The 26,994-nt window shown below is 39.1% G+C and overlaps 3 protein-coding genes and 1 long non-coding RNA gene across 4 annotated transcripts in view; 1 reads left to right on the top strand and 3 right to left on the bottom strand.

Annotated features, from left to right (window-relative positions):
• The window catches only part of LOC139631926 (extracellular calcium-sensing receptor-like), a 91,288-nt gene extending 84,104 nt beyond the window's left edge, over window positions 1-7,184 (bottom strand). The window contains exons 1-9 of the mRNA XM_071496595.1: window positions 6,928-7,184; window positions 6,554-6,848; window positions 6,329-6,415; window positions 5,810-6,079; window positions 5,127-5,333; window positions 4,749-5,024; window positions 3,573-3,800; window positions 3,351-3,474; window positions 1,537-3,078 (exon numbers count right to left, since the gene is read on the bottom strand). Of these exons, the coding sequence (XP_071352696.1) occupies window positions 2,165-3,078; window positions 3,351-3,474; window positions 3,573-3,800; window positions 4,749-5,024; window positions 5,127-5,333; window positions 5,810-6,079; window positions 6,329-6,415; window positions 6,554-6,848; window positions 6,928-7,184 (2,658 nt within the window). The 3' untranslated portion in view covers window positions 1,537-2,164. The remainder of the gene's footprint in view (window positions 1-1,536; window positions 3,079-3,350; window positions 3,475-3,572; window positions 3,801-4,748; window positions 5,025-5,126; window positions 5,334-5,809; window positions 6,080-6,328; window positions 6,416-6,553; window positions 6,849-6,927) is intronic.
• Window positions 7,185-9,028: 1,844 nt separating this feature from the next.
• LOC139631923 (extracellular calcium-sensing receptor-like) lies at window positions 9,029-14,013 on the bottom strand. The gene is made up of 3 exons (XM_071496592.1): window positions 13,668-14,013; window positions 11,387-13,409; window positions 9,029-9,942 (listed from the first exon to the last, which is right to left on the bottom strand). Exons 2-3 carry the CDS (start codon window positions 11,463-11,465, stop codon window positions 9,029-9,031), a joined length of 993 nt encoding a protein of 330 aa, XP_071352693.1. The 5' UTR covers window positions 11,466-13,409; window positions 13,668-14,013.
• A 14-nt stretch (window positions 14,014-14,027) lies between these two features.
• Window positions 14,028-18,983, top strand: LOC139631927 (uncharacterized). The gene is made up of 3 exons (XR_011693470.1): window positions 14,028-17,989; window positions 18,109-18,150; window positions 18,425-18,983. It is a non-coding gene; the product is annotated as an uncharacterized lncRNA (long non-coding RNA).
• A 104-nt stretch (window positions 18,984-19,087) lies between these two features.
• LOC139631922 (extracellular calcium-sensing receptor-like) lies at window positions 19,088-24,473 on the bottom strand. Its single transcript, XM_071496591.1, has 9 exons — window positions 24,228-24,473; window positions 23,651-23,945; window positions 23,405-23,491; window positions 23,020-23,289; window positions 22,425-22,628; window positions 22,064-22,339; window positions 21,128-21,352; window positions 20,357-20,480; window positions 19,088-20,015 (listed from the first exon to the last, which is right to left on the bottom strand). Exons 1-9 carry the CDS (start codon window positions 24,470-24,472, stop codon window positions 19,108-19,110), a joined length of 2,634 nt encoding a protein of 877 aa, XP_071352692.1. The 5' UTR covers window position 24,473; the 3' UTR covers window positions 19,088-19,107.
• Window positions 24,474-26,994: the final 2,521 nt, after the last annotated feature.

Genomic DNA, 26,994 nt, shown 5'->3' on the forward strand with positions numbered 1-26,994 from the left:
TGGCCTACTGGACTGTCATCCCGTTTCGGACTGGAGGGTTGTCGGCACCTGCAGCATTGTTCGCCTCCGCCTACCGGCCTTTTTAGTCCTGTGTGTGTGTGTGTGTGTGTGTGTGTGTGTGTGTGTGTGTGTGTGTGATAGATGTTAATTGGTGTGAGAAAGCCCTACATGTGAAACGCCACCTACTGGTGAAACGGCAGTAACGCGGTCTGAACAGGTCAGGACATGCTCAGTCATACTAACAAGCAGCAGACCAGCTAGTGAGGACACTGAAGCTGCAGGGACTCTCTCTGTGTGTTCCCCATATCCTGTGTGCGTTCTTGAGGAAATGTAAGTGATTTCTACCTCCTTAGTGATGGATATTTTGATTATTATTGCAGTTTGTGTTAAATGGAACTACTGTATCTTCTGTGAGTTGAGTTAGCTTGAGTAGCTAAGTGGCCTGTAGCTCATAGTTGTTAGCGCTGCCCCTTGCTAGCACTGCAGCTAAGTTTGGATGCCTGTGATGGCCTAATATTGATGAATGTTTAGTTTGTAATGCTAATATTGCTACTCGTTTTATTGTTGTGAGTCTGACTATAAGCTCATGAGAAGTTTGATGTTTCGAATTATGTACTGATGTTTATACCTTGGATATAAGGTTATGCTGTTAAGCATGCTTTGCTTCTGCTAATGTTATGTTGGAAATTGTGCAGTTTTCTCCACCACTGACATTACATTTCTGTTGCTGTATTATGCTTAAGTAGCAGTTAAAGGAATATTACTGGTGTACTTCAGGCCGTATGGCAGTTTATTTATTAATGTTTAAATCTAATTGTGGAATAATATTCTGAGCATAATTTCTAATACATTGTATTGCTTTTCTGTATCTTTTCAGACCACACACACACACACACACACACACACACACACACGATGTAAAGACCATCAACCTTCATTAAAGAAAGAATAAAAAAGGATCTCTCTATCCAAGCGCCTTGATTCTTTAATGGGGATCATAGTCCATGATCTGCCGCCTCAACCAGCAATCCTTCATTCTGAGTCTCGCCCCTCAAACAATTGGGGAGGGGGAATTTATATGTGTATATTTGGTTGTGTGCGTCCGCATGCAATCAAGCTTAGATGATTGTTTGTTTGATTTTGTTTTGTGGGAATTTAAGTTGCCTACAACTTGCAATTAATAATTTTGGTTGCCTGTATTAATTGTATGTTTGTTGTGGTTACTTTGAGCAGGTTGCAGATAATTGTTTTCTGTCCAATTATGATTCAGTTTGTTTTGTATTGATTTGTTTATTTATCCAGTTTAGTTATTTACTTTTTTTTGTACAGTTAGGAAGTTTGATTTTGTTGTTTTTTTTTTTTTTTTTTTGTTGTTTCTATATCTTTAATTGTGTTTGTCCTTTCAGAGGTCGAGACTACAGTGGCGGCGTCTCCTCCCTGTGTGCTGTGCGTGTGTTTTCATCCCTGGTTGATTTTCACTATTGTGTACGTGTGTGTTACAAGTGTTTGGGGTGACTTTCTTGGGACCCCTCTTACCCCTTGGACCCATCTCCCTACTGGTAGGCCTCCACCCTGACTGGTCTCCCTGCTTTCCCTTGCAACATCAGTGTGGATGCTATTTGATCCCTTTTATTATTTGATATGTTTATTAAAGTAATTTTGTAATTGTACCTTGTCTCTGCCCCATTGTAAGACAGATCTGAGTGCCTTAAGATTGTAATAGTTCCCTGGGTGAAATTCCCAGGGTGGCGTTGTCTGGCAACACTGAGCTAAGGTTAGAGTGTATCAATTGGTTAACTTAAAACCCCGGTCGCCACACCAACATGGGTAACATCCTTGGCGGGGGTAATAAACATCGAGTCCAGTTCATCATTTTAATGTAATTGCTCCTTTTATTGCTTATAGTTCCTCAGTCCATGATTGTTTTCTTTGTGTTCTTCTCTGGTCTCATAAGGATCATGTAATTTGGGTACAAACAGTGCGACAATGGCTAAACTGGAGGCATCCTGGCCTCCCGTTTTTCTTTTGAGTATTTAAAATCCCAATTAATGTAATCAGGCAAAAAAGGCAGTGATAAAATGGACACAAACAGTAAACTCGGTTTTTAAAACTTTATTCATATATCAGTATCTTTTGTCAAATGTCAAGGAAGACAGGGCTAACTTTATGACTTTGTGGTGCCTCGACCCATGATAGCTTTCTTGGTGTTCCTCTCTGGTCTAAGCAGGATTATATAACATTTGGGTCCAAATAGTGCCACCAAGAGGCCAAAACTGGAGGCCAGGATGGCAAACACTTCTACTGCATCTGCATATTTGCCTGGGGAGTTAACATAAGCAGGGACAAAGGCCACCCACACAGCACAGAAGATCAGCATGCTGAAAGTTATGAGTTTGGCCTCATTGAAGTTGTCTGGAAGATTTCTAGCCAGAAATGCTAACAGGAAACTAAGTATGGCAAGTAAACCAATATAACCAAGTAACACTGCAAAGCCAACTGTGGACCCAACTACACACTCATAAACTATTTTATCATTGTGGTAATGGGTGTTTTTATGAGGCACTGGTGAGGCAGAAATAATCCAGCAAGTGCAAATTGCTGCTTGAATGCATGTAAGCACTAGAACTGTCCCTCTCTGCTGCACAGCACCAAACCACTTCAGTTTGGATCCACCTCCTGGCTTAGAGGCCTTGAACACAGCCAGAACCACCATGGTTTTGACAAGGATGCATGAAACACAAAGAACAAAGCTGATGCCAAATGCTGCATGTCTCAGCTGGCATGTCCACAGTCTGGGACGGCCGATAAACAGTAGTGAACACAGGAAACATAGTTTAAGAGATACCAAGAGCAGGAAACTGAGTTCTGAATTGTTGGCACGCACCATGGGAGTGCTGCGATGATAGATGAAGATGCCCAGGACAACAGCACAGATAAATGTGCCCAGCAATGAGGCAGTTGTCAAGCAGATTCCCAGAGGCTCATGGTAGGAGAGGAACTCTGTTTTCTTAGGAACACAGTGGTCACGCTGGAGGCTGGACCAGAAATCCTCAGGACAACTTGTGCACTCCATGGAATCTGATAAAATAGGGAAGATTGTAATTTTCGTTTTGCATTTCTTGTCTTCTTTTCAACTAGTACGAGTCGCTAATGCAGCATCAAGGATGTCATCCCTCCCACCTGTGAACAGTATCACTGATGCAGTTGGGCACTACTGCCAAATATGCAACCTGGTTTTCTGAAGTAAAGGGCACATGCTTTTCCCTGAACATCAACTGGGCATCCACAGGGGTTACACAATACAAATGAATACTCCACAACAAATCATATAATTTTTAATGGATACCAACCAGTTTCATTGCTGATCTTTCCCTCAGAACATGGGATGCAGTCAAAACAACACACAGGTTCCCCCCTCTTCCTTGCCATTCGGGTACCTGGGGGGCAGCTTTCACTGCAAACTGACTTGGGTGGCTATAGAGGAACAATAGTAAAATGACTGTTATTCTACATCATGTGATGCTTTTACTCTATGCAATTCTAGAGCAAACACAACAATAATAAGAATTAACCTTTTTGGATTCAGAGTTCCAGAAGATTTTGTCTTCATCAAGTGTGAGTTCTTCACCTTTGAAGGGAGACTTCTTAACTTCACCCACACTTTGAACCTTTGTACTTCCATCAGGGAGCCACAGCCAGTTCATGATATCATAGATTGGTAGGGCATCACCATTCTCATCAAATGACACTTGATCACCAAATGGTGTGGTGAAGTTGACCTTTTCCATGTAATACATAAGCTACAAATTGGAGAGATAAATTCAACAGGCTCATAATGTACTTTGTTCTTGGTTGGGTAAAAGTTCTATGTGCAAGACTTTCTGTATTTAGTAATTCTAGTCTTCAAATAAATAGTGTAGAAAATGTAAATTTTCTAAATCTGAAAGACTGTCTTCCCATAAAAAAACAACTACATATGTGGAAACAGCTTATTATGACTAATAGTTACATATAATTGCCAAGCAAGATCTAGCGTTGTGTAGAGTGATCCAAAATGACCCAAGTGACTGAAGTGACAAAGCCCTCCAGTGGGTGTAGTAGTTGAACAGAGCAAAGGAGGAAGCCAGCTGGTGGTGTCACAGAGCAACAAAGTCTGTGTAGGGAAGAGGGTGAGTTGGTGTTGAAAACATTGGACTTTAGCATAGAAGGCCACTGTTTCTTGTACCTATGTCAACCTTAACCACAACCTTAACCATGCATTTGCTATTGTAACCATGACAATGAAGGTGCTCTAACTTTTAAAAGGTACCTTAATCAAAAATCACGATCTTTCCCTCAACCTAACCAAGTTGCTTTTGTACCATATCTAACCAAACCTTTACTATAGAATTGTCACAACATAAATAGGTCAATAATTGAAAAGTGAACAGTTTATCTGTGGCATATCTCCTAATTCAGGGCACACTTCTTGGGTCATATCACAGGATAGGGACAAATGACCTATGTGGTCATCTAGTTTGCTGGAATGGTCAAAATGGGATCTCAAGTAAGCATCGTCACTGCCAAACATACAAACAAAACAATTTTATTTAGTTTTCAGGGATTAAATATGTTCTTTAAAGAAAATGATTATGTTAATAGATAGGATACAGAATATTCTACTCTTGCAAAAGTGCATTTAGTAAGTACTTCAAGGTGTAGCATCTGTTTTAAAAAATATACAGGTGGAGTGTAAATTGATATCACACCTGCCATGGCTCCAGTGTTTGCAAAGAGGCACAGCTGTGCCCGCTGAAAGGCCCTCTCCCTGGCTCACAGCGAAGCATGTTATCAAGGGCATACGCCAGCGCATACACAGCCTTGTAAATATTGTACTCTGGCCTGAGTTCTGACACATCCAAGAACTCAGTCTCCACATTCTGTAGATCTTCCTGTCCAGTACATAGTGCTTCACCATCTTCTACCCAACCTGCTGGAGGTGGAGCAAACCTGCAATGAAATGTGTATTCCCAAAACTGCCTCACCTGGAATGCATTACAAAAAAAGAAACAAAAAAACTTTAACATAACTTATAACAATATATTATCCTTGTAATTTGTCATGTGACTTGAAGATTAAACTCTCACCATGCTATTTTCATAGTCATTGCTGTGATGTTGTTCAGGATTAATTCTCAACAGGAAGTCCCTGAGTCCTGGTATCTTTCCACGACGGATAGCAATGCCGAGTGTACCACTCAAGTATGGCATGAAAGCAGGAGTATGGAGTCCATCAACTAATGTCCAAGCTTCACTGGCAATCCATTGAAGGCCTGTAACATTCTTCTTCACTACCTGTATATTGTATTACACAGGTCTTTTTTAGGCTTCTGAGAAACAATTACAGTCTGCATTGTAGAACACACTAAATTACATCAAACTTTATAATAACTGTCTGCTATAGTTATTTTCTTCAGTGATAAGAGCACAAATGTGATTAAATTAGTCAGAGCAAGGTCATTCATTTAAATCTAGGTATTTTAAAGTATGCTCAAAAACAACCATTATAGTAAAAGAAGAAAAGCAGAAATAGCAAATAGGATTAATTAATGTATAACATAGATAGATAGAAAAGCATAAATAAAAGTATAAATGTTCTCAAATCCCAATTCCAAATGAGTCACATAAGTACAAATCAACTTTTGATTAACCAAATCTGGTTAATTAGAAATTCACATAATGCAAGTTAATCTAGGCTTTGAAGAAGATATAAAGATTTTATAGAGTCAGGCTTTGGATTTATGAATGCGAATGTATTTTCATTCCCCAACCTCTTCCATGAGTTGAATCATGTGCATCTGATGTGCAAACACAATGACCACACGAGCTGTTGATTTAGTCATCACATCCACAATCCTCTTGTATTCTTTTGGATCATTGCCCCAGGGCAAAATCTCTGTGTAGGCCAGACAACCTCCACCAGAGGGACCCAGGTCAGATTGGAAGGATCGGGCAGCGTGGAGTCCATAATCATCATCACTGATCAGCAGACCTGCCCAAGTCCAGCCAAACCGTTTCAGTATCTGAATCATAGCACGCACCTAAGAATGCAGAGAGGAAGGATTAGTTCATAGGCTAGAAAATTATTTTAGTTGACATTTGCTGTTACATGTCTCGTGATGGAATCATAGTTAATTAATCCCATCAAGCCTTTTCACCAAAATGCATGTAGTTTCATGAATGTCAAACAAAGTAAATATTGACACAAGATGGGGCAAGACTTATTTTCAAGTTTGCTGTACCTTACTGGAGACATATATGTAGTTCTTATTTTGCTAATGGTGTTTCACCTGGAAAGCATCACTTGGGACTGTTCTGAAGAAGGATGGAAACCTTCGCCGATCACTCAGGCAGGAACATGTGGCAAAATAACTCACCTACACATAAAATGCACACAGGTTGTGCACATCTTGTACAAGTTAGTAGAGATATTCAATACATATTTTGCTTATCTTGACCAGTTATAATTTATGAATATACAGAATTTTAAAGACAATTAAAGACAGGAAACTTACAATAGGGAGTTTGAATAAGCCCAGAACGTTGGAGGTGGCAATAGAAAATGTCGAGAAGGGATCACCCACAATCCCCAGGACTGGAGGGGTCCCTAAACACTTCTCCTGAAGCAGAAACTGCTCCTCTTGACCACTGGCCAATGATAATGCTGCACTGAACCCAATACCAAGTGTAGCACAGTTGTCAAAAAGACTGTATCCCAGAGTCACATTAGGTAACAGAGTAGAGTTTTTGTTGATCTCATCAATAGCAAAGGCCATGGTCATGGCATGTCTGAACCCTGGAGGGTCAAAGCTAATACACAAAATACCACTCTTAACAATTAAAAGCATACATAGTATCAATAATAACCTATTATGTGTGTGAGACTTACCCTTGGCAGGTGGGCTGATGTGGCTCTGATGTAAATGTCAGCTCAGGGAAGACTGAGCTATAGTGGACTTCAAACAGCCCACCCAGAAACACATCTCCAGCCTTGTGAATCCCATTAAGGTTAAACTGCCTCCATAATTTACAAGATGGAGAAAGAAAGAAAGTATGGGAGAAGAAAAATGAGGAAGAAACAAAGATCAGAGACAGACACAAAAGCATAGGTCTGTCGAGAAAGGCCCTCATAACTGCCTCCTTCATTCAATCCTGTATCTAATCTTCATGCACTGGTCACTGAATTTATATGCAGGGCTATGTCATTCTCTTTCGTCATCGTTTAATTGTTCACACCAACCTTGAATGCATGAGCAGTGGTGGGGGTTGGGCTTCATGCACATTTCAAAATAATTGTGCCACATCAACATGAAAACCAGTAATTGGTTTTGTTGTGGCTGATTGGTGTATACTGCATCAGTAGGTATTTTTGGCAAATATAATGTATACCATGTCATATATTTTTCAAATCACTAATGTTCATAAACTTTTGCTTTGAGAATGAAAATCCAATTTTGAATTTCTGTTTCTAAGAAACTCCAATCAGTTCAGAAATCGTTCTTTCTTTGTCCTGGTAATGTTTGTTAATATGAGTGTCAGATATGCATTACAGTGAAACTGAAAAAACAAACAAAAAAAAAAACAATCACAAGGCCATAAAAGCTAAAATAAAATAAAATTAAAAAAAAAAAAACAACTCACAGTTCTCTTTTTTGAGTATGAGATTAAATTATTTTGTGAATCTGGAGGCCTTCATTCATAACAAATTTGGTAGGTATTGGGTAATGTTCAAAGATAGTACTATCCTGCTAAACCTACAGAGGGAGCTAGATGTTATCTATCAGCAAAAGCAAAGATATTTGCTATCCAGTTACAATTCACATAATTTTTACTATGATGGCACCTTAAAATGCTCTAATGCTGTTTTTATTGGTCTACCGAAAAAGTCAATTGAGAGACTACAGCTAATTCAGAATTCTGCTGCTAGACCTTTAACAAAAAAAAGCAGGAGAGAGCATATTACTCCTGTACTGGCTACACTGCAATGGCTCCCTGTATCTTTTAGTTGTATACAAAGCTCTTCATGGTTTGGCACCCTCTTACATCACTGATGGTCTGTTATTTTATGATGCTCCACAAGCCCTTAAATCTTCTCAGCAATATGACCCTATCATATTGCTGTCATATTCTAAATGTTCCAAATATCAACCAAAATAAAACTAGGGAAGGGCCCTTTATCCATTGTGCACCTAAACTGTGGAACACCCTACCATGGAATATTAGAGGGGCAGGCTCAGTGGACACACTGACATGACAACTGGAAACCTAGAAGTTCAACTTAGCTTTTAATTATCTCTTGTTGTTGTTAAAAAGGCAAAAAAGCAATTTGAATTTGACTAAATGTTGTGTCACAAAGGGTTGCAAAATATACAATAACATCCATGTTGTTATGGGAGTTCATATAAAGATATATTTTAAAATGACCCTGTCATAATGCTTTACATCTTCAAACAGGAATAGGAATTAAAGAACTTAACAATCATATCCACCAAGGTTACCCTGATTTCCATGTCTTTTTGTGAATGTGATATGGCTTAAATTTTAGGGGAACTGAAATTCATCTAAATAAAAGAAAAATGTTCAACTGGCACAGAGTATACTGCTGTAAAAATGCAAGTCCTTCTGGTTGTTTCTCTGACTACTCAATTAAGCTGAATTTCTATTTCAAGTAACTAACTAAATAAATAAATGAATGAACATACATTTTTGGGCTTTAATATGTTTTTAATTTATTTATTGAATTATACAACTTTAACTTATTGCAGTGTCTTAATGTAGTTTAAAAAAACTCCCAGTAATCAGACAAAACAGGCCACAAAATGACACTAGAAAACTCACTTTTTAAAAGTTTATTTAAATCTCATAGTTTCCTTTGTCATTATGTCAGGAAAGCGTTCACTTTTAAAAGGAGGTCACTTATTGTGTGTCATTTTGTGAGCAGATTAATACATTTAAAATACAGTCTGAATGCATTTACTAGAGTTAATTTTTTATGTTTTTGAGGTGCCTCGACCCATGATAGCTTTCTTTGTGTTTCTCTCTGGTCTCAGTAGAATTATGTAACATTTTGGTCCAAACAATGCCACCAAGAGACCAAAACTGGAGGCCAGGATAGCAAACACCTCCACTGCATCTGCATATTTGCCTGGGGAGTTGACATAAGCAGGGACAAAGGCCACCCACACAGCACAGAATATCAGCATGCTGAAAGTTATGAGTTTGGCCTCATTAAAGTTGTCTGGAAGATTCCTTGCCAAAAATGCCAAAAGGAAGCTGAGGATAGCCAGTAAACCAATATAGCCCAGTAACACTGCAAAACCAATTGTAGACCCGATGACACACTCATAAACTATCTTGTCATTATGGTACTGAGTGTTTTTATGAGGCACTGGTGAAGCAGAGACAAGCCAGGCAGTACAGATTGCTGCCTGAACAGAAGTAAGAATCAGAACTGTCCCTCTCTGCTGCACAGCACCAAACCACTTCAGACTGGCTCCTCCTCCTGGCTTAGAGGCCTTGAACACAGCCAGAACCACCATGGTTTTGACAAGGATGCATGAGACACAAAGCACAAAGCTAATGCCAAATGCCGCATGTCTCAGCTGGCAAGTCCACAGTCTGGGACGGCCGATAAACAGCAGTGAACACAGGAAACATAGTTTAAGTGACACCAAGAGCAGGAAACTGAGTTCTGAATTGTTGGCACGCACCATGGGTGTGCTTCGATGATAGATGAAGATGCCCAGGACAACAGCACAGATAATTGTGCCCAGCAATGAGGCAGTTGTCAAGCAGATTCCCAAAGGTTCATGGTAGGAGAGGAACTCTGTTTTCTTGGGAACACAGTGGTCACGCTGGGGGCTGGACCAGAAATCGTCTGGACAACTTGTGCACTCCATGGAGTCTATAAGAAAAGGGGAAATTCTCTCTTTTTTGCAATTTTCTAATTTACCATTTTTACCTTTTGATGCGCATATGTTTGTTTTTGTCTACATCACCCCTCACCAACCAGGGGAAGATTGCTATTTGCAAATTGATATTCCTTGATATAACATATCTTGGAATATAATGTGAAAGTATGATACTGTGAATTTCACATCTATTTATAAGGTGTTAATCTGCATTTGATGTTTCAATTTGCATCAGCTATTTTTTGCAAAGATACTGGTTGGTGTTTAATTTTCTTTCCTCCTAGAATGATATTGGGGGAAGACCACTGTGAGGGTGGTTGGTTGTTCAGGGATCCCAACGTTCTGAAGGGATTCAGACACTCAAACATGTACAATAAAATGGACTGGAGGACCCTGAACAAGGACATTGTGATAAAATGTCAGATTTAAAACATCATCAACACTACACTGAGAGTCGACGCTGCTGAGGAGCTGCAGTGTGATGCATTTTTATATCTTTTCTTACATATATTTTTATTGTATTGGATTTTGTTCTATTCTATTGTAATCTGTGATACTGATAGAGGACATTTATGTGGTAGTGATAATCTTAGTAAGACAATAGTTTGGCTTAGTTTTTGAGTTTTTTTTACTGCATGTGTAATACTGAAATTTTATAAAATTTTCTTCGTTTTAATTGCTTGAAGAATGATGGTTTCTGCTGTTGGGTAAATACACTGGGACCTTAGATGTTTTCTTTTTTTCTGGGTGCTTAGGGATGTTGGTGCTAGGCAGGGAAAGGTCCACTGGAAGGTACGATGGGTTGACCAGCCAACATTGTTTGGATTTTATTTTCTAAGGTTTCCATATGTATTTACTTAAGACATATCCTTATACAAATTGTCAAAATTCCTCCTTTTCAATTGGTCTGGAGTACTATATGTGGTCGCCTAAGGCAGAGGGGCCGTGAGAGAATTTTCCTGTCTAAATTGTTTGATGGACATTTCAGGACAGATAGCTGCCTGACAGGTTTTTCACTCTTGCACTCCATAAAGTTGTTGTATTGCTAAGGTTATGCTGTGGGAAGCATGTGTAGGAGGAACTGTTATATTTGTTATAACTGCAAGCATGTATGTGTTACTCTTTTTTTTGTCAAGACTCTGCGTAATCTCAAAGGGGGGAAATATGTTGTATCTAAAGTTACCTATGGTATGTGATTTCATGGGTTTGGTATGTTTAGTTAGGGGGCTAAAGATCAAAAGGTCTAATTGCTATTTGGAGATGGGTGACTCCCTCATCTTATGTAAAGAAGCCTAGAGTGCTTGATTTTGATGCTGGACTTCTTTGTAATAAACCTTTTTTATATACAAGCAAGACGGTGTCAGCAGAGTTTCCTTCATCATCTTCACATCATCACTATTTAAGAAACAACAATAATAACATTAGACTGAGACCAACCAGTTTCGTTGCTGAACATTCCCTCAGAACAAAGGACACAGTCGAAACAACACACAGGTTCCCCCTTCTTCCTGGCCATTCGGGTACCTGGAGGACAGCTCTCACTACACACTGACTGGGGTGGCTGTAGGGTTTGTAAGAGTTATAACAGTTAATGTACACTGATGCTAATATCATGTCTCATACAATACTAGGGCATAAACAAAAATAAACAGAAGTAACCTGTTTGGATTCAAAGTTCCAGAAGATTTTGTCCTCATGAAGTGTGAGTTCTTCACCTTTGAAGGGAGACTTCTTAACGACTCCCACATTCTGAACTTTAGTTCCTCCATCAGGGAGCCACAGCCAGTTCATGATATCATAGATTGGTAAGGCATCACCATTCTCATCAAATGAGACTTGATCACCAAATGGTGTGATGAAGTTGACCTTTTCCAAGTAATACATAAGCTACAATGGTATGAGATAAATTAAACAAAAGATAAGTGCTGCAAGAAAATGTAATGTCCTTGATTGGTTATATACTTTCAGCTGTTCTGTAATGTTCTGATCAAACACTGTAGGCTTTATTTATGTCTGTTAAAAAAGCTCAATTGAATTTCATTTTGTCTTTCAGCTTCTAAGATTAAAGGTTTGGTCTTCTACTCAAAAGATAAAAAGGAGATTTAAACCTACTGGGGCTATCAATGCCACAGTTAATTATTATCTTCTTTTCAACGAATCTATTCCAGGAAACAACTCCCAATGGTGGGGCAGTTTCAAAAACTAAACAGGTAGAGTGTAAATTGATATCGCACCTGCCAGGGCTCCAGTCTTTGCAAAGTAGCACAGCTATTCCCGCTGAAAGGCCCTCTCCCTGGGACACAGCTCAGCATGTCATCAAGGGCATATGCCAGAGCATACACAGCCTTGTAAATATTGTACTCTGGCCTAAGGTTAGAAACATCCAAAAACTCAGTCTCCACATTCTCTAAGTCTTCATCTCCAGTGCATAGTGCTCCTCCACCTTCTATCCACGCTGCTGGAGCTGGAGCAAATCTACACTGAAAAGTGTATTCCCAAAATTGCCTCACCTGAAATGTATTTAAAGTCTTAGCAGACATAACAATATTGACTTATTTGTAATCACAATTCTGATTATAATTAAATTACAAACTTACCAAGCTATTTCCATTGTTATTGTTGTCATGGGGGTCAGGATGTATTCTTAATAGAAAATTCCTGAGCCCTGGTATTTCTCCTCGACGGATGGCAATTCCCAGAGTTCCACCCAGGTATGGCATGAGGTGGGGGGTCTGGAGCACAGCAGCTGATGTCCAGGCTTCACTGGCCATCCACTGCAGACCTGTCACATTCTGCCTCACCACCTGTAAATTGCATCTTATTAAATACATATATTTTTACTTACTTTGTAGCACTGAACAACCACAAAATATAAAACTAAAATTATAAAACGTGGTCCCATTCAACTGTTTGACAGGTGATCAATTTAAAGTCATTAGTCAAAACAGCTGAACACAAATTGATATAACCTATGCAATTTTTGATTTTAGGATGTAGTCCTTGACCAACAATGGCTATTGGGGAGAATTCACAGGTGTGGTACAGCAGCTCATAAACTGAGTCATTTTTTTCACAGTGGAGATGGAATATTTTTCTCCATTGTTATTATTTTAGAAACTAGTAATCACAATTAAATCTGTGATGAAAGCAGTGGGTAGATAGATAGATAGATAGATAGATAGATAGATACTTCTTCCATCAGTTGGATCATATGGATTTGATGTGCAAAAACAATGACCACGCGAGCTGTGGATTTCTTCATCACATCCACAATCCTCCTGAGTTCAGCTGGGTTGTCACCCCAGGGTAAAATCTCTGTGTAGGCCAGGCAACCTCCACCAGAATGAGCCAAGTCAGACTGAAAGGATCGAGCAACGTGGAGTCCATAATCATCATCACTGACCAGCAGGCCAGCCCAAGTCCAGCCAAAGCGTTTTAGAATCTGAATCATGGCACGCACCTGTGTGAATACAGAGAGGAGGGATTAGTGCACAGGTTGGAATAATTTTATCTATTCATGCCTCACAGTAAAATCACAATTAATTGTTCCAATTGGGATTTTTTTTCACAATCAATGTAATTTAATCAATTTTGCATAAAACAAATGTAGTACTTTTGTGTTCAAGTCAAAAGATTGGCTGATGGGGGAACTTTTGAAGCTCACTACACTTATTACACTACATATTTTGCACTTGTTACTTCTACAACAGAGTTTCACCTGGAAAGCATCACTTGGGATTGTTCTAAAGAAGGATGGAAACCTTTGACGATCGCTCAGGCAGGAACATGTAGCAAAATAACTCACCTAGAAAGAAACAGAGTGTGCACATGCATTTTGCCTCTCATGATTAAAATCCAAAATAAAAACGTCACTGCTTACCAAATAAAAGCTTGTTGGAGAAGCTTGAGCTGAGCTGCAAAGTACATGTCCTATCCTACCACTTGAACATTTGAAATTCATTTAAATAAAGCACATCAAAAAGCACAGCTAAGGCTGAAGATAGAAGAAACTTACAATGGGCAATCTGAATAAACCTATCACATCAGAGGTGGCAATAGAAAACGTTGAGAAGGAATCACCCACAATCCCCAGGACTGGAGGGCTCCCTGAACAGTTCTCCTGAAGCAGAAACTGCTCCTCTCGGCCACTGGCCAGTGATAATGCAGCACTGAATCCAATTACAAGTGTGGCACAGTTATCATACAGACTGTATCCCAGAGTCACATTAGGTAGCAGGTTGGAGTTTTTGTTGATCTCATCAATAGCAAAGGCCATGGTCATTGCATGTCTGAACCCTGGAGGGTCAAAGCTGGCACATAATATGTCATTATTAACCATTGTAAAGTAATATACTCAATATCAAGATTCTTATGCTACAGGAGCGCTTACCCTTGACAGCTGAGCTGATTTGGCTCTGAGGTGAATGTCAGCTCAGGGAAGAGAGAGGTGTAGTGTACTTCAAACAACCCACCCAGAATCACATCACCAGGCTTGTGCATCCCATTAAGATAAAATTGTCTCCTTAGCTTACAAGGCGAGAAAAGAGAGGAGGACTCAGACATGAAAAAGGGGGAAGAGAGCAAAATCAGCATCAAGTAGATATATAAGAAAAACGTGTCTAGATTTGCCCCCATAACTGCCATCCTTCCTGCACCAGCTTCTTATCTTCATGCACGGGTTACTTCATTTTATATGCAGGGTAATGTCATTTCCTTCTGTAATTTTCATCATAGTTTCACTCCGCCCATGAAGGCATGGGCAGCTGTGTGGGCATATACATTAAATTATCTGTGCAGACACAGAATTTTACGATACCATCACTTATGTACTGTATTTTATGGTCATCACTGTGAATGTTTGAAGTCTTAATTCTTTAGCTATTTTTGAGTTGGAGCTCATCTTGAGTTTCTGTCTCTCAAACCCAATGAATTATGAGAAATTGAAAGATTGAATCTTTTTTTTTTTTGCATCAAATATATCAAGGGGGGAAACGAAATACAGCACAGATGAAATATAGAAGAACAAAATACAGCAAAAATAACAGTTATGTTAACATTATGGGTACAGTTCTTAAAATTTAAAGTTCCCTTCCAGAACCATTTAAAAATATGTAGAAATACTCTATGATTAGTATTTTAACACGTTTTCCTCACATAAGAAGACAAAAAAATAAAAAATAGGGCTAAAAAAGGGCTGGAAGAACAGAACCATACAGAACCGAAATGAGACAGTCAGGCCTACGGAAGATTTCCACTTTGTTTGTATCACAAAGTGCTGCTCCTGTCACCTAGTTACCTTGACAACACAACACAACGTCTTTTTTTTTTTAAAAACTTCTGTTTTTGGTTTTAAGGCCCTTGGTTTTGTACTTTCAGCTGTTCAACTAGGCTGAAACGCATAACTTAATAATCCTTACCATTTTAGGATAGGTTGGGCAAAGAAGGATCCACCTGTTGGAGCCTGCATTGCCCAGGAAAAGAAGGCTGCATTTCTCGGCCGCAATCCACAGAGCCTTTGTAATGCGACAGCCTAGTTTCGCTGCTGCTGTTAAGTTTGTCGAGTGATCATGAATAAAAGAAACCACATAAACTGCCACTTTCACATGGAAATTGAGTACCACTATTGTGGTGGATTTTCTGCTTAAACACTGGACAGAAACACAGAAATGAAAGCACAGACACTGATCAACCCAAAGATTGTAAAAAAGGATTAATTTTTGATCAGTAAGGAGACAAGGCTCGCACAAAGTCGGCAAGCATAATCATTAAATGTCAAAAACAGTCAGGCTAACCCTGCTGTAAAACAAGAACAGGGGAAGAATGGACGTCACATGACAATATTCACAATCTGTAATACTTTTAGGATAAACCCTTCTGATTCTTTTGATGTGTGGTCCCTTAATTGGACTTAATGACTGCTTTACAGGGAGGGAGTCACCACCTTTTCACCATCTTGCTAGTTAACGACGCTGATATATATGAAACGAATTATACTTTTGTACACATGGTTTCTGTAAAATTTATTGAACAGTGGAATTGTGGACAATCTATCTGAGGTAACGATGTGTAACATGCCTGTAACATTACAGTAAACATTTATATCTTTGTGCATGTTGCTACCTTGCTTTGCATGAGCTTTAAACTGGTCGCCGGTGAACAGGTCAGTTTTAAGAGGACTCAGGTGTATTTTCCTGCTCCCTCTTTTTAAGCTTCATGTAGAAAATAGCAAAACCAACAGAATTATTGGCTGTTTGGGTTTCAGAACATAACATGACAGTCAAGAAGGGGGAGAACATGAAGGTTTCCATCTATTTCATACGAATCATCCTGTTTTAAGAGTCTAATCTGTTGATCTGCCCCCTCTGTTGGCCACAACAAGAACACTGGCCTGTCTACTCAACTGCCTGTCTTTCTCTCTCCCCATTTTGGGGACAGCTCCACCCAAGGACAGACCACCAAAAACAGGGACTGTCCCTGGAAAGCAGAGATGTCTGATGACCTTACCATTTAGTCTTCTATTTCTTTCCATCTTTCCTGCATGATGGTCCTGTGTTGATCCATCCATCCATCCCAACCTTTCCTAATGCAGAGTTTGTTGCTCTATATCCTACATCACCAGTCTTTTTCCTTTATTTTTGTCATCATTTCTACGGCCACTAGATGTCACCTAAGAACAAAATAGAACTATGGGTGATAATAACCTGCTGTACAGATAACTAATGGCATTGTTTTTTGAAAGGATTTTTGGTTAGATGCCTGAAATAAGGTCTGTGATTAACAAAACCTCAAAACATTTTCATGTTTAATTCTATGACACAAAATATATAAATACCCCAGTTCTCATTTCTTTGATCTTTTATGTCTCGTAAAAAAGCCTAGTTGCTAACAACTGGCTAAATGAGACTACAGAGATTGTCAGGGATGATAAACATCATCCCACCAAACATGAGAAGTGATATACTCACCAGTCTGCTTTAACAGCCTTGTTGTGTTTATATCTGTACTTTTGCAAATTATTACTTACTTTGTAAGAGGAAAGGCCTTTGTAGAAGAGGTGAGTGTCCTACATCAGTGCACAGGTTGGAAGTTTAGTACTGGTTATGTTGAAGTCACACACTGTAGTGTAGTTCGATAGCTTTTTACTTCTGAAAAACTCATCAATCTCTGTATAATATCTGAATGGTTCTTTATCTGCTGAACAAAGTGTGTAAATAACATAAACTTTAGTTTGCTTATTTTCTCTAATAATTCCCAAAGCCAATGTAAAAATCCCATTGGCTTTTTGTCGAGGGAACCAGGGAGATGTTAATTTCCTGGTTGGCTTACAAAAATTTTACATTTCTGCAGCACTCTATTCTGGGTCAGGGCTCCTGCCCTGCCCACCTTTCTTGCACCAGGTTGACTAGTGAAAGAACACTAGTTGCTCAGGCATACATGTTTGAGCCACAGTCAGTCTCTGTTGTCCACCAAAATTGGCAACTAATAGACACTAACAGTAAGTGTAGTTAGCGTTGCTTATTTCTTTATGTTGTTGGTAAGCTTGTTAGCTTGTAAGTGGCATTGTGTTAGTAGGTGTACAATGCAGTCTCTCGCTCTCTGTATGGACAAGGTTTCGGATATATTTTGCCCACCCACCATCCCTGCAAGTTGATAGGGTTGGCTGCTATGTTTTGTGACATATGAAACCTTGGCTATTCAAATTTTTACTCACCATACAAAACCTTAATGCAGAGAAGTGAATAAAATCTTTAGGTCCAGATATTGAAATATCAACCCTTCCAGTTGACAGTACAGTTCTACAGTATATTGAATTATCACAAGCTAAATTAAACTTGTTAATTTAGAGGTAAATGAAGTGCAGGAGAATACTAGCTCAGGTGGGAAAACATTGGCTGCGTGGCATGTTTTCAATTCGTTGCCCTTGTCGATGAGTTAGAATGAACACACTGCCTGCGTGTGGGACGCGTGTCTCAAGCCTCACAGGTGCCACGCACACGCAATGCAGGCAGCGTGTTCCTGGATTTACTTCAGCAAGATCAAGTAGGGTGGTGAATTTTAACTCAATGTTCTGTTTTTATTTGTCAGTATTTTTATTTACATTTCCTGTGTTAATTATATTTTTGGGCGTCACCTTTTCTATACCTCCTGGGTTCCTGTAGGTCCTCACATCAGTCCTTCAGTGCCGATTTGCATTGCTGAAGGTGAGTTGTGTGAAAAATTACTGCTTTGTTTTTTAAGAGTTTTTGCTTTTAGCTGTTTACTTTAAAATCTTTGGGGCATATTGGTCAACATGAAAACTGCTAACGTTACATAGCTGTTTTGTGTCATTGTAACTGTTAATGTAAGTTTGGTAGACATTTTCACAAAGCTTTTTAGCATTAATTTCCTCAAGTAAATTGTTATTTTGCCTGTTTAGGAATGGAGGTGCAGTAAAAGTCCAGAAGACAACTATATATGTTTTGTGGTCTTCTACAGGTTCCCTCTGTCCAGCCTCATTTTTCCAGTGCTGATCAGAGTGCGATAACAATGCCGGTGACAGTGTGCTATCCACATTATCATTAAATGATGTTAAACGTGATGATATCTGTTTTTTGTGTGTTCTTCTACTAGTATGTGGTGCTTTTTACAGGGATTTCTAGACTAGGGCAAGGCCTCTTCTGGTTTATTTGGCAAACCCCTCGGGGCAATATTGCCCTGAGGTTTTGGTTATGTACTGGGAGGTCAGCACTTTCTGATAAGGTTTATGACTGGATCCCTCTAGTCGTGCAACATGTGACGCTTTGGGTCCTACATGGGCCAGACCCAGGTAGAGGCCCACTATGAGATGGCTAAGGCCCATCTCATGATGAGCCCCACACTGAGATGTTACAGGTGCCAAGCTTATGTCATGTGAAATAAAAGTATAACATTTTAATGTCAACTGATGGTAGTATAACTGTACTTTGTGTCTATCATATCCCATGCAAAAATAAATGATCAGGCAAAATAGCAATAATTTCAAAGATTCATCTCTTGATTAATAACTTTATTCCTTCTTGTTTTGTTCTTCTTTCTTTTATGTAAAGTTAATTTTAAAGTTAAAAAGGAATTTATTTTTAATGTGGCTCAGTTGTGAGCAGATTACACTTGAACATAAAATACAGACAATATCATGAGTGTTACTTTACATCTCGACCCATGATAGCTTTCTTTGTGTTCCTCTCTGGCCTCAACAGAATTATGTAACATTTGGGTCCAAACAGGGCCACCAAGAGACCAAAACTGGAAGCCAGGATGGCAAATACCTCCACGGCATCTGCATATTTGCCTGGGGAGTTGACATAAGCAGGGATAAAGGCCACCCACACAGCACAGAAGATCAGCATGCTGAAAGTGATGAGTTTGGCCTCATTGAAGTTGTCTGGAAGATTTCTTGCCAGAAATGCTAGAAGGAAGCTGATGATAGCAAGGAAGCCAATGTAACCCAGTAACACTGCAAAACCAATTGTGGACCCAACTACACACTCATAAACTATCTTGTCATTATGGTAGTGAGTGTTTTTATTGGGCACTGGTGAGGCAGAGACAAGCCAGGCAGTACAGATTGCTGCCTGAATAGAAGTAAGGACCAGAACTGTCCCTCTCTGCTGCACAGCACCAAACCACTTCAGACTGGATCCACCTCCTGGCTTAGAGGCCTTGAACACAGCCAGAACCACCATGGTTTTGACAAGGATGCATGAAACACAAAGCACAAAACTGATCCCAAATGCCGCATGTCGCAGCTGGCATGTCCATAGCCTTGGTCGTCCGATAAACAGCAGTGAACACAGGAAACATAGTTTAAGAGACACCAACAGCAGGAAACTGAGTTCTGAATTGTTGGCACGCACCATGGGTGTACTGCGATGATAGATAAAGATGCCCAGGACAACAGCACAGATAAATGTGCCCAGCAATGAGGCAGTTGTCAAGCAGATACCCAGAGGCTCATGGTAGGAGAGGAACTCTGTTTTCTTGGGAACACAGTGGTCACGCTCAGGGTTGGACCAGAAATCCTCAGGACAACTGTTGCACTCCATAGAGTCTGACAAAAAGAGGAAAAATGTCATCTTACTAATATGCATTTTATTTGTTATAATGTAAATATATTTTCAAAAGAAACATATGGTATTTTAAAATGAACATCAACCAGTCTCATTCCCAGTATTTCACTCTAAAGGAAAGACAAATTTGTTAAAAGGGATTTCAAAAGGGATATTTGCCATTTTTCCTATTTGGAATGGTCAATTTTCCAGGCCCTGCAGTCCTTTTACTTGCCAGATTACATCCTTCCATAATATTAGGGAGGGTTTTATATGGTTGTTTATACCTGCAACACACATGGAATCCTGACAGGTGCTTCTTTTATTTTATGTGTATACCAACCTGTTTCATTGCTGATTTTTCCCTCAGAACATGGGATGCAGTCAAAGCAGCACACCGGTTGCCCCTTCTTTCTGGCCATGCGAGTACCTGGTGGGCAGCTCTCACTGCAAATTGACCTGGGTGGCTATAGGGATTGTAAGAGTTATCATTGTTCTTAAATTTGTTCCAATACCAATACTAGTATCAGAAATCCCTAGGCTACTGCCTAAAATACTAGAACAGGTTTTGGCGAGTACGTGAGTTTATGCACTGATCCGATACTACGGAATTTATTAATAAACAAACTATAGTCTCACATCCAGATAAAACAGCAGTTTTCCCACAAATCAATTCTTCATCAACACTCTAATACAGTAGCCTTACACAGGAAGTTGCGCTTCTAGCATCTACCGTGTTAAAGGCGAAGAAGAATTGTTTTGCGGCAAATAGAGTAATGTTAGCTGTAAGCAAAATATCTGCAATTTCGGAAAGTCCCACTAGTAAAAAGGCAACATGGGCTGGCACTAGCATAGGATAACTAGTGTAGGAATTGTTATTTATTCCTAGATTTATTTATGACTCACAGTCAAATTAGATCATGTATCTGTTTACAAAGGGTTTAATGCAATGGTATTGGATCAGTACTCAGTATTGGCCAATATGCAGGTTCAGGTATTGGAATTGGGAAGGAAACAATGATATTTGAACAGCTATAATTGTTCTACAACATTTGATGTCGCTATTTGAGTTATCATCAGGCAAAAAACAGAAAAATCAATAAGCAGAAGTAACCTGTTTAGATTCAAAGTTCCAGAAAATTCTGTCCTCATGAATTGTGAGTTCTTCACCTTTGGGTGACTCTTTAACTTCACCCACATTCTGAATCTTTGTTGTGCCGTCTGGGAGCCACAGCCAGTTCATGACGTCATATATTGGTAAGGCATCGCCATTCACATCGAATGACACTTTATCCCCAAATGGTGTGGTGAAGTTTACTCTATCCAAATAATACACCAGCTTCAAGTGGGTGATAGAAAACAGCACAGCATAATGTCAACACAGAATGTAAATGGCTCCATTGAAATATGTATTTGATCAGGTGTGGCTATTGTTTGCTCTATTTTTAAAGTGTGTTTGTAAAGTGTTTTTGTTCAAGCTTTGCTAAAATTGTCATGTCATGCCAGAGCATACACTGCTTTGTAAGGTCTAACTTGTGTTGCTGCCCTCCCAGGTTAAGTTTTAAGTCAACACCAAAGGCACATGCCAAGACAAGATTTTTAGGACAGTTTAAATTACTCCTTAAATATAGAAAATAGAATAATTTACCCCTCCAAAATATAATTACTTGATTACCATTGATTTATTATCACTGTCACACAACCTCATTGAAATCTATTTTGAAAACAATTTGTTCTTTTTAGGAGTGATGCATATTGATGTCAATAAGATAATGTCTTTAATTTTCAACTTATATAGAATAATGCAGGACTGATGCATTTTTATAGGCCAACCTGGAAGTTGGCATCACCCTGGTTCCCTTGACTTTTTCTGTTGGCTTTTGGAATATTGCAAAAAAAAAACTTTATGATAATTACATGTTTTGTGCAGCAAAATAATATTCACAAATGAACACTATTCTTTCTTATAAACTACATTCAATGAGTACCTTAAGGTGTAGCAGCTGTTTTTTTGAAATATAAACAGGTAGTGTGCAAACTGATATCACACCTGCCAGGGCTCCAGTCTTTGTAAACTTGCACAGCTGTTGCTGCTGAAAGGCCCTCTCCCTGGCTCACAGTGCAGCATTTCATCGAGGGCATATGCCAGAGCATACACTGCTTTGTAAACATTGTACTCTGGCCTTAGGTTTGAAACGTCAAACAACTCACTCTCCTCATTATATAGATCTTCCTGTCCAGTGCATAGTGTTCCTCCAGCTTCCACCCAACCAACTGGAGGTGGAGAAAATCTACATTGAAATATATCTTCCCAAAACTGATTTACCTGAAATATAAAAAATATTCAGTGTTAACAAAAAATACATATTCCTGCTGCAATTACAGATCAGATTGTAAGATTGAACTCTCACAATACTGTTTCCATAGTTGTTGTGGTGTTGGTCGGGGTGTATTCTTAAGAGGAAGTCCTTGAATCCTGCTATTTCTCCTCTGCGGATGGCAATGCCCAGTGTACCACCCAGGTAGGGCATGAAGGTGGGCGTTTGGAGCACATCAACTGATGTCCAGGCTTCACTGGCCATCCACTGCAGGCCTGTCACATTCTGCCTCACCACCTATATATTGTATTATAAAATATTTTTTTCAGACATTTAAGGCATTAATACAGCTGGAATATTCATATGCACTCAGTAGTGTACAATTATGCCATAATAAGATATACAAAGCTTCACTTCATTTTTCTTTTCCTACAGCAGGAGGAAGAAAAAGTCATAATTGCATCTTGTGAATGAGCAGATTTTTATTTCTCGTGTTTTATGTTCCATGATGCTATGTAGTTGCGATGATCAAACGCTGAGAACAAATGTGGACACAAAAAAATCAACTTTTCATAATTGATACAATGCAATCTTTTGTTAGCTTGAGAGCCTTCAACATAAATAAACATAAAACATAAATCCTTTTAAGAACATAGATTCATAAATGTCATAGTATTTTGAGCCCTACCTCCTCCACAAGTTGATAAATGTGGATTTCATGTGCAAACACCATAACCACGCGGGCTGTTGATTTCTTCATCACATTCACAATTCTCCTAAGTTCATTTGGGTCATTACCCCAGGGCAAAATCTCTGTGTAGGCCAGACAGCCTCCACCTGAGTTAGTCAAGTCAGACTGGAAGGATCGTGCAACATGTAGTCCATAGTCATCATCACTGACAAGCAGGCCTACCCAAGTCCAGCCAAAGTGTTTTAGAATCTGAATCATAGCACGCACCTAAGTGGATAGAAAACATTGTTTCAGTTATTGTAAGATTTACAACAGAATCAGAGGTCATTCATAATTGGTTTCAGTCTATAAATTTCATTAATGATGCACAATTCAGTTTCACCTGAAAAGCATCACTTGGGATTGTTCTAAAGAAGGATGGAAACCGTTGTCGATTACTCAGGCAGGAACATGTGGCAAAATGACTCACCTGAAAAGAGACATACAGTGTGAGCACAGGTTCTGTACAGCATCTCATGCAAGTCGATCCCAATTGAAATATTTGACCCTTTTCAATAATTTAACAGCACCTCATTTGAAATGAATTTGTATACAGTCTATCAAAAGCACAGAAGAAATTTAAGCTCACCATAGGCAGTCTGAATAAACCTAACACATTGGAGGTGGCAATAGAAAATGTCGAGTAGGAATCACCCACAATACCCACAACGGGAGGGGTCCCCAAACAATTCTCCTGAAGCAGAAATTGCTCCTCTTGACCACTGGCCAGCACCAAAGCAGCACGAAATCCAATAACAAGTGCACCACAGTTGTCATACAGACTGTATCCCAAAGTCATATTAGGTAGCAGATTGTCATTTTTGTTGATCTCATCAACAGCGAAGACCATCGTCATGGCTTGTCTGAAACCCTGAGTGTCAAAACTAAAACGCAAAATGTTACTATTAACCATTAAAAATATTGTAGGAGCACAAAAATGCAACCGTTTCACCCACATCCCCACATTATCAAAACATTACGCTATTTTTTTTACAACCGCATTTTAAATTTGTAAAAATATCTCAATATCTGATTAATAAGTATACTAAAATACTTGACACACAGCACAAAAGTTTCATGTTTTTTCTTCATAGCTTGAACATACTGACAAGACAAGAATAATCTGCAAAGACCCAAACTGTTTCCTGTATGTATGTGCGACTTACCCTGTGCAGGTGGGCTGAGGTGGCTCTGAAGTGAACGTCCACTCACTGAAGACTGAGGTGTAATGGACCTCAAACAACCCACCCAGAATCACATCCCCAGCCTTGTGCAACCCATTGAGATGAAACTCTCTCCGTAATTTACAAGAGGAGGAAAGAGAGGAAGACACTGAGAAGAAATAAGAAGAGAACAAAACCATGATTATGTAGACACAAAAGAGCAAGTATATGTCAATAAATGCACCCATAACTGCCTCCTCCTCCCTTCACCCCTGTTTCTAATTTTCATGCACACTTAGTTAGTTTTATATGCCGAGCTATGTCATCTTCTTTGCATCCTTATTATTTAATCTTTCACACCACCCATCACGGCACAGCTAATACCCAGCAGGGCATGACCAGTAGTGTGGCCGAGACATAATAGGCAGAATATATTATTTCAGTAGAGATGGCATGGCAAGATTGCATAATTACATGTAGTCGATATAATTTGTTCATTTGTATGAAACTTCTACAAATATTTTGGATATAAACCATGAGCCATATTACATATACTTTGTAAATTACTAATCACCATGATTAGATTACTGTAAATCACCATGATCTTTGACCACCAAAATCTAATCAGTTCATCCTTGATTGCTCATGAACGTTTATGCCAAATTTGAAGAAGTGTACTGAGATATCTCATTGACAAGAATGGGATGGACAGACAACCGGCTCTACTATCACCAAATTCTTGCTTATTGTGGGAACTGTTGGGTTTCTCTCTATAATATTATTAGGTCTTTACCTTTCCCTGCCTTGAGATAATGTATGTTGTCATTTGGCACTATATAAATAAAAGGGAATTGAAATGAATATCTTGGGGTGCTGAACCTGCGCCCACTATAGGCCTGTTTGGTATTCATGCTATTTGCTACAGCTGTTTCAAGTTTTCTCACCATTCACTGGTGGAAACAGTTAGTATTATCATTCCAGATAGGAGAGCAGCTCTGACCAGCACAAGTGCACAACTCATTCAAATTAAATGACAAAAAACATAGTTTTATTGTTCCCAGAATGACTCAAAGAAGAGTTTTCTGATGGAAACCCCCCCCCCCCCCCCCCCCAGATTACATGACTGTCTGTGTCTTCAGTTTTAAATTATGTGGCAAAGTGCTACATTTAGACACAAAAATGACTTGGTTAGTCAAGTCACAAAACAGGAGTTGACCCAAAGGGCTTTACAGTCATGGTTAGGGTTTGGTCCAGGACCTTTGCCGTCATAGTTACAACAATAAACACGTGGTTAAGAGATTAGGAAACAATCATGGTCAAGCGTTTCAACAAACAAAACAAAAAAAAAAAGACACTGACTGTCACTTTGAAAAAGGAGATTGGGATTTTGGGGGATTGGGACTGGAATTTTTCAATTGACTTTTTGGATGACTGGAGAAAATAAGATCAGTGACAAAGAAAAGTTTAGGATACTTACACATTTTGTTCTTCAAGATAATCTTCACAAATGAATGCTACTTTTATGATTTTTGAAGCCTAAATACAATTGCTAGAAGAGAAAAGTTAATTTTAGTCTATAAATGAACTACACCATGGTTGCTTGACTTCAGCATTACCACCACTAAACTTTCAACTTGTAATTTGATTTGCCTCGGCTACAAAAGCCTTTTCTCTTAGAAAGCCAGTAATAACCTGCAAGAGCATGAGCATAAACACAAGGAGGCTGTAAAGATTGATGAGTAGCTCAGTTTTCGTGACACTGACACTAGATGACATTTAATATCCCCCACAACCTCTGTAGTCTCATTTAACCACTTGTTAGCAACAGCCTTTTTAAAACCACATAAAAGCTAAAAAATATCATGAGTGAAGTGTTGACTGACTTATTTCATGCTATGCAATAAAACATGGAAACGTCTTGAGCTTGTGTTAAAGGTTCTATTAATGATTGTCACTGCCATTAGATTTTGCATTAGACCAGCAGCATCTCCAAAAACATCTCTGGCCTCCGTTCAGCCACAACATCTGGATCATTTAATTTCTGTTGCCTGTGTTGATTCCCCAAGCCCTGAAGCTGTAAAAACCCTTACACTGAGCCACACATGAGTATGTGCTGCTTCATGTACATAAACCTGCCAAACACCTTGACTGGGTAACAACTGCTCTTGTGTATTCCTCCCACTACTGAAAATGTTTTATAAAATATAAATGTCCCAAAAATTTGATATGCAGATTTTGATCAATTCTATCCCTTATAGAATTGACCCAAATCTGCAAAGCAAATTCATCTCTACTTAGCCTTAGCCATTTTCCGTTCTTCTTTTTCATTACAGTTAATGATAACTTTGATTTTTTTTCAATATTTATGACGCATGTGATTTAGTTTTTTTTGTCTCACCATACGCTATGATTAGCATCGTAGCACTAATGCGCTACTGCTACTGCACAAGTATTTCACATCATCTTATTATATCCTTGAAACTAACTACAGGACCACAACTCATCTCTGAGTATATCTATTTCACTGTAATATGTTCTTTTAGTCTGTCTATGATGTCCACTAGGTGGTAGTAGCAGCGTGAGCCTTTACAGAAGTATCTGTCCTCCTGTTTTTCCTTTAACCGTTCGTTGCAGATGTACTGGACTGGCACCTTGCATTTGGAAATTTGGTACATTGCAGCAAAGCAGGTTACCTAAAGCGTGTTCTGCTATGTTACTGCTTACCATAACTACATGCAAATTTAATTTTTGACTCTGTGGCAAATATACA

The sequence above is a fragment of the Trachinotus anak genome, unplaced genomic scaffold (genome assembly GCF_046630095.1).
Source record: "Trachinotus anak isolate AG129_WGS33_773 ecotype Australia unplaced genomic scaffold, CSIRO_AGI_Tana_v1 ptg000014l, whole genome shotgun sequence".
NCBI classification, from domain to species: domain Eukaryota; kingdom Metazoa; phylum Chordata; class Actinopteri; order Carangiformes; family Carangidae; genus Trachinotus; species Trachinotus anak.

Excerpts from the sequence above, each read along its gene's own strand:
- LOC139631923 (XM_071496592.1), bottom strand. The coding sequence starts at position 11,465 with ATGGCCAGGAAGAAGGGGGAACCTGTGTGTTGTTTCGACTGTGTCCTT. Across the intron at positions 9,943-11,386 it reads AATGTTCAGCAACGAAACTG|ACTCCATGGAGTGCACAAGT; the intron begins GTTGGTCTCAGT and ends CTTTTCTTATAG.
- LOC139631922 (XM_071496591.1), bottom strand. The coding sequence starts at position 24,472 with ATGGGTGCATTTATTGACATATACTTGCTCTTTTGTGTCTACATAATC. Across the intron at positions 22,340-22,424 it reads ACAACTATGGAAACAGTATT|GTAAATCAGTTTTGGGAAGA; the intron begins GTGAGAGTTCAA and ends TTTATATTTCAG. Across the intron at positions 21,353-22,063 it reads AAAGACTGGAGCCCTGGCAG|CTGGTGTATTATTTGGATAG; the intron begins GTGTGATATCAG and ends ACCCACTTGAAG.